The 7,733-nt window shown below is 36.6% G+C and overlaps 1 protein-coding gene across 1 annotated transcript; it reads left to right on the top strand.

The window, feature by feature from the left end:
* Positions 1-757: 757 nt before the first annotated feature.
* On the top strand, positions 758-7,732 carry LOC112573569. The gene is given in 11 exon segments (XM_025254054.1): positions 758-776; positions 1,214-1,578; positions 1,964-2,072; positions 2,989-3,150; positions 4,318-4,488; positions 4,670-4,743; positions 5,027-5,224; positions 5,468-5,695; positions 6,281-6,370; positions 6,372-6,425; positions 6,770-7,732. Coding segments are annotated over 10 exon segments (1,437 nt in total). The 5' UTR covers positions 758-776; positions 1,214-1,350; the 3' UTR covers positions 6,893-7,732.
* The last annotated feature ends 1 nt before the right edge of the window (position 7,733 follows it).

The raw sequence follows: 7,733 nt of genomic DNA, 5'->3' as shown, positions 1-7,733 counted from the left end.
AGTTGAGATCTAAAGTCACATATCAATCAAAAGCGCGGGGCCCCTTGAAGCGCGGGGCCCTAGGCAGATGCCTCGTCCGCCTGCCCCTAAGCACGGCCCTGATGTCGTGATTTGTAGTGGGCCGTTCGACAAGTAATTAAAAAATGTTACCGAACGAGTTCTAATTTTTTTTCTCTATATTAATCCCAAAGCAGCTTTCACTGTCGTTGAATGTTTTTGAGTACTACCTTCGGATGAAGTGGTTTGAGAAAACTTTGAGCAACAGCAGCCGAATCCGAAAGTGTCTGAGACCAGAGACCTTTACCCTGGCCTATTCGATGCCCTTGTGACGTAGAATACTTTACCCACCCCAAACACACACAAACATGCAATGATCCAGCTCTGGAATATGTACCCGATTCCTTAGAGGATTAGAGAGGGGAGGAGGCACTGAGGGAGAAGAAACTGACATATCGCCCTCGCCAAAATGCAGACCTGAGGTCTCTAAAATAACCTTATCACCCCAGTAATTACAGTCACTACTTTTACATTTGTTTAAAAAAATATTCTGTTTTGTGTACGGTCACATTAATAGTTGAGCTGTCCTCTCCGTTTAATATTTGAGACAATTTAAGAAAAGGTTTAATACAGCATAAATTAAAATTTAAAAAAATAAAAAGCAGAAATTTAGAACAGCGTAACGGAAGTGCTCGCGATTCCCATTGAACACAGGGGAGTGTGGAGTGGTCCATCGATCTACGAAGAATGCTGTCGCTCGGTTTACAAATGTCATTAATGTACGTAATCTAACCTAAGGTGACCATCCGTCCCCGCTTTCCCCCACTGATCACTTTATCTTACCCCCTGCCTCCCACTTTTATGACTTCATGGGTTGGTATCGGGAAACAGGCGAAGCTTTATTCCAACAAAAGCTCCCACTTCTTTTTTTGTGGCCACTTCGACAAAGCGAAAAACTTTTACAGGTTTGCGACGCACAGGCCAACCCCACAGGAAAAACGCCTAATCATGGTAGACAACTCACAGTCTCACACCCATTGCTCGCGAGTTAAGGTACTAGCAAAGATGTTTTATCATTTCTACTAGTCATAGTGACCGAAATCCAGAACGCAAGCAGTCTCGAAAAGTCACAGTAGCTGTGTCGCTAACATGTTTCGAAATATCCTAAATAGACTCACCGGAACACTTCAAAATTACTTTCCGGTTTTGTTCACAGGGTCGCGGTCTTTCAGCGTGCTATCACAACCCATTCAATTTTTGTTTCGTCCCATTACTGACTACTTTAGGAGTCCAGACCCTTTGGTGGCGATCGGTACAAGACGTTTTGTCAGAGGTATCGTTCAAATATCTCCGATGGATCTTCAAGGAAGGATTCTAGTGTACTCGATCCTCGGTTGTCCTCACTGCATGCGTGCGAAAAGTACTCTACAAGAACTGAATTTGCCATACACGGATGTTCGGTTGGATATTTATCCCAAGTCTGTTCGCGAATATGTACAACAGAGAACAGGGAGATCGACAGTTCCGCAGATTTTCTTTAATGCCACGCACATCGGAGGCAATGACGATTTACAGAAATTGGTAAGGATGTTTATGATGATATTTCTTTAAACGCCGAAGGGCATTTATAACAATATATTGTAAACAGCGGCTGATTCTATGAACGTACTGTCAATTGTTTCATGAATTTAAAACCTAATCTGCACATGCAGTTTCTCAGAAAACTGAACTTTTGTTTTTAAACGATGGAGTCTCGTGATACACACGACGGAAGCAGACTTTTCATACAGCAAGCAGACGACACTTGTTACCCTCGGCACAGAGTTACATAGCTTCGTGTCAAGCAATCGTTGTGTACAATGAGCGAGAGAACGACTGTTTTATATATATATACAGACATGAAAGAGTGTTACCAAAAAAAGTGCATATGTTCTTAAAAGTCTTATTGTCTTTAAATTTCCTGCAGGTTCAGGATAAAGCAAAACTGGACTCCTTGATAGAGGAGGTGAGAAACACACTCCCTCCTCCCGATGCCCCTATACCTCCAGACCCTAGTACAGCACTAGAATCTTTAGGTAAAGTTTTAAAATCTGTATCAATTTTAACTAATCATTATAAAATGTACGCAATATATGATATTTAATGTTATTAGTGTTGAGTTTGTCACAGGTCAGAGCAACGAGGATAAAATGAGATTCTTTATACATGTATACCTAACAAATCTCAGTATGTATACATGTATACCTAACAAATCTCAGTTGGAAATTACTGCTGACTGGTGAATTCATTCATATCAGTAGCTTGATCACATTTATCATCTACCCATTAGCTAGGGTAAAGGGCCATAACCTTTTATAGTTTGTATAATCAGCATCAAAGCAAAGACTTTTCAACACTCACCCAGGCTTTTGATTGGAAAACATCTCATTCTCACCCAACATATGGGTACCTGATTTATCAGGGGAGGTAACAAGCAGAGGAAGGCTTAGTTTTTGTCTTCTATATTATGCTAGACATGATGAATCACTCTTATGGCTGCTAGCTTATGGAACGATTTTACTGTATGTGCATATTTTTATCCCCAGTCACATTTCCACATATAGTTTTCAGACTACTATGCAAAAAAAGGTGTTTATGTAAGTTCGGCTTTTTTAGCTGTTGATTCATCAATAGTGTGCATTAGTGTTTTAACATTTTTTCTATTTGTTGACACCATTCTTTCCTTATTTTTTAGAAATCACTAAGTTCTAAAATGGGCTAAACTATTTACAAGTACATGATAAGGAAAACAAACATAAGAGAGGGCTTATAGTTCCTGGAAATAAAACGATCATTGATCCCAACACTTAATGTTTCCAATGAAATTGATCTCTCCACTTGTTTTTGTAAACAACTCAAGTTGTTTAAATACCATTGTGCTTCAAGAAAGAAATTTTGCATAGTAAAATTAGTTTAAATGTTCTTGATTAAAGTTTAAGTTTTTGTTTTCAGATCCAGGCAATTTTACATGTGAGCAAGATGAATATGCCAAGCTTGTTGTGGAACTGAAGGCAAGTGGTATTATAAAAGACCATAGACAGGGCCTCAGAGTTCACAAAAACACATTTTGTGGCAAGGAATTTGTTGACTGGGTTTTCAAGACCAAAGGACTAGGTCAGTTATTTTAACCAAAACTGTTCCTAATATTGTTGAAATTTATTTTTTTTTTAAATCTTGCAGTTGGCTTTTTTTTCCTTTTTACACCAACTGTGCTTGAGTGAAAGGTGCAATGGATTGTAAGTTCATGCAGAATGCAGAGCAGAGAATCAGAAATTAGCATGTGAGTTATGTTCACATGTAAATTATAAGCAGCAAGCCTACCTCATGGTCACTGATGTCAGTGTAGATGCAGGACAGCGTCGCCATTTTCTGAAAAACACCTGATGTAGTAGCTGCTTGTCTTTTGGCCCATTCACCAAGGCAACACTAGACAGAGTACCACCTATTTTCCTTCAATTGACTACCCCTGTCACTATGTAAGGTACATCTGTAACATGAAGCTGTTATCTTGATGAAGTTGTATGGGTAAAAATATTATAGGTATATTTAACAGGGGAGATGGAGGCTGCTTGCCCAGTCTCACCACAATAATAAACACAGTCAACACTGTTGTGGGTAGAACAGGCTTTAGTCGCACCCTGGTTGATGTTGCCGGCAAAGGCGAAATCTTCACAAGCGACCTAAGCTATCTCTAAAACTCCTCTATGGGGTGATGCTCCCACTTCAACGACTCTATCCCAATGCCTTCTCCCTTCCAGCTTTGCCCTCATTGCTACCCCAGATATTGTAGAAAATGTCCATTTGCCATGGTGTCCCAACCATCTCCCTAGGAAAACCAGGTCATGTAGTTGCTGACCAAGAAAAACCAGCTCCCCCAGCCCATCTTTCTCTGGAAAAACCCTAGAAAGGGTAAAAGTTTGTTAGACATCAAAGCACTGTTGCAGCTCTTATGTGTGTGTGCACATGTCAGTCTCTTCCTACACCAACACTACCATATATTTCAGATGAGGAGATGCGTGTGTCTAGCAGATTAGCAGTTTTTTGACATTGACACTTTTGCTCATCAGATTGATGGCTTGCCTTTTACGATGTACATTACAAAGATATTTCAAAGTTTTTGTTCTTCTGGCTATAATAGTTGCCACATTGTGAACAAGTTTAATATGCCAAACCCACGGTTAGCTGATGCTAAAAGTTTAAAGTATGTTTTTATCTAGTTGTGTAAAAATTAGCGTGCATTTTCTTTTATATGTACGTGCATGTGTCTATCATGTTTTTCAGATAGAGAGCGAGCAGTAGAGATGGGACAACAGCTGATAGATCGCCATTTTGGCTATAATGTGAAAACTGATGAGATATTTCGTGATGATCAAACTTATTATCGTTTGATGGAAGATGATGAAACTTCAGCACTTAATAGTGGTTCAGTTTCTGAATGTGAACCCCAGCCAGGTAGGTTTTTTTTAGGGGGGGACGGGGACAGTTTACATTTAATTTAAAAAAATTAAACCATGTAGTTTAAAACAGTTTTTAAATACAGAGCATAAAAGACCTCTCATCTTTTCCTTCTTTTGAGGTCCTTCATTAAGCTTATGTAATTTGAATGATTAGTGAAGTTCTTTCTTCATTTCAGCTGGCAGGGTTGGAGAGGAACTGCGTAAAATGATTTTAAAGCTCTACAATGCCTTCCTCTCAAAGGATGGAAAAGTAATGCATTATCTTCTCTGTCAATAATAAGTATTTTAATGTTTTTCTAATTAATTTTATCAGCAACATCCCTATTTTGTGAGACTTCTTAAAGATTTATTTTTGCCTATTAATGTAACCACTTTAACTTTGTAAATATGGTAGTTTCTTCATAAGTTTTGTTAATTATATAGGTCTAAAAGGTATTAGTGCAGAATTATCTTGATAGAGCAATATTTGTAGACATAATATAATCCTCTGATAATCAAAAAGATAAATGATGACAAAGTTTATTTTGTGAAAGAAAGTGGATTACAAAGGAATCGGAGGCAGCACGGAATTCCAGACTTATATAAAACTGACCAAAGAACTCCAGAGAGTGAAGATTGCTGACACTAGCAAGGAAGAGAAGCTTGCATTTTTCATCAATGTCTATAATGCACTTGTTATACATGCAAACATTGTCCTGGGGCCGCCAGTCAACCTCTGGCAGCGATACAAGGTTACAAAAAAACTTCTGTTTCTTCATTATTTACATTATCAGAAATACATGGATGTAATAGGGTTTTTTTAACCAGAGCACATAAAGCATATAAAGAAAAGTATTTAACATTTAACAAAAGGTCAGAAAGTATTTCTATTTGATATTTCATTTTAAAACTTATTTTCAAATTTCAAGACAATGAAATATGAAGTGCGAATACATTTTACAATTTTGAATTGGCGTCTTAAAACATGTTTTCAGTTTTTTAACACTGTAAAGTACATTATTGGTGGCCAAGAATATTCCCTTCAAGACATTGAAAATGGTGTGCTGAGAGGTAACAAGAAAGGAGTTGGCATGATAATGCGTCCATTTGGCAAGTCTGATCCACGCCTGAAAGTGGCACTTGAGGAACATGAACCACTCATTCACTTTGGGTTGGTTTGTGGTGCCAAGAGTTGTCCTCCAATCAAAACATATACTGCAGAGGTTATACATTTTGCAATTTTTTAAGTTTTAGAGCAGCAGGACACCTTTTATCTGAAGGGAAACCTAAAGTTAGTGTGCTAAAGAAATGTTTGAACAAAATTCTTCAGCATGTATTTACAATAGCTTTATTTATAAATTATGAACACAAACATTTCCAGTGGTGAAAAATAAAACACATACTTCACAGATAACAATATTGAAGTATTTTTTAGCTTACATTAATTTTAATTAAGTTTATTGGGCAATCAAAAGTCTATCATAAGGCTCTGTATTGCATTGTGCACTTAAAACAATTTTGAGTTTTGATATACGTCATTGGATTTTTATTAAAACTTCAATTTGGATTTGGCTATTGATAATCATATTTGAAATTTCCTAAATTTCTAACCACTGACCACATTTTTCTTAGATGACATCCACCAATTGTCACTGAATATGTTGGTGTGATGGACTTGAAATTTAGATAATTAATTTTCAAAATATTTAGTTTTTTTTACATGCAAAAAAAAAATATCTTTTAACTCATTGATATTTTTTGCAGTCTTTTGAAATCATTCAAAAATTATTTGTTGTTAAAATATACAGGAAGTTTATGACCAGTTACGACTGGCAGCCGAGGCATTTCTTGATAGCTCTGATGGTTGTGAGGTGGATATGACAAAGAAGACTGTGTATCTTATCTATGATCCTTAAATGGTACCAAGAAGACTTTGGCAAGAACACCGATGAGGTGACATCCAGTGCTTATCATATTAAGAAATATTTATAATTTCTGGAGACTTTTGACATTCTTGTGGGCAATGAGTGCTTCGAAAATGTTCTGTACCCTTTCCAAAAAATGTATTTTTTCACTATAAACCAAACATTTTGAATTTTTAAAAAAGTGCTTCACCTTCTTAAAATTTTGTTACAATTTCATACAGCTTGTGTAGTCATCTAAAAAGTAATTTATTGTTTTATTAAACAGTCAGATATAAGTAGTTATACACACATGACATGTATATGCACACATGCTCGTGTGTACCCACATGCACAAAAGTTTGGATAAATAGATGTTTTATTTTCTCATGACAGGTAGTCCAGTGGGTCCATGAGCATATGCATGAAGGAGAAAAGAGAAATCAGCTAGGAGAACTGATACGAGGAAAAAAGTTTAAAGTGTCACATATGAAATATGACTGGTCCCTTAATTCATAAGGACAAAGACATGGGAACAATAATCAAATTATATGTGTAAATTTAAATAAAAGTGCTGTTTTTATTATTAGTGCTTACCAGGAAATAAGAGTTAGTTTACTTATGGGCACAACATTTCTGTATTTAGAAAGTTGGTCGCATTATGCCAGTTGATATTTCTACTTTTAAAGTACAAGCTGGTATTAATATTTTCATATTGTATAGGGGAAAATCTGACTAGTCAAAAACTAGAAAAGTGAAATTGGCTTATCAGAAGAGTGGGGAGGACAGAAATGCATTCATTTCAGTTCATATTTTGTATGCTTGAGTTAACCGACTGTGAGAGTGTTAGAGACCATTTTTCCTGTTGCATCTTTTTGCAAGGGTGAGGCCAATCTCCCCTTCCTAATTGCTTAAACTTCAACGCTCTATTGATTCCGGTATCTATTCCCAGCAGTTGGGTTGACTGGGGGAAGGTTTTTTGTGCCACATGAATATCATTCAAACTAGCACACCTCTGGGCTTGAAGACATATTCTTCCCCCTTTGCTTGATCGCAAGTTTTATCTGTGGGTGTATGAGGGAGCTATCTATTATATAATTACAGTAACTAATCCATGTATATTTTACAGATCTATATATTACTACTATTTATTCTTATACAAATGAATGTGATAATCTCATTTGCATGCAAATTTAATGCAAAAAAAACTTCGTTTGTACATTTTTGTCTGCATTTTTATGATTTACAAAGTTTGGTATATTAATTATAAACAATGAAACAGTTTGCAGAGCTATGTTAAAACTTTATGTCTGCCATTGCCCATAGAGCTCCTGTCACAGGAGGATAATTAACATGCAGA

Source organism: Pomacea canaliculata, linkage group LG10, assembly GCF_003073045.1.
Source record: "Pomacea canaliculata isolate SZHN2017 linkage group LG10, ASM307304v1, whole genome shotgun sequence".
Classification (NCBI taxonomy): domain Eukaryota; kingdom Metazoa; phylum Mollusca; class Gastropoda; order Architaenioglossa; family Ampullariidae; genus Pomacea; species Pomacea canaliculata.
The sequence above is the reverse complement of the archived record's forward strand: the minus strand, read 5'-3'. Positions and strand labels throughout refer to the sequence as shown.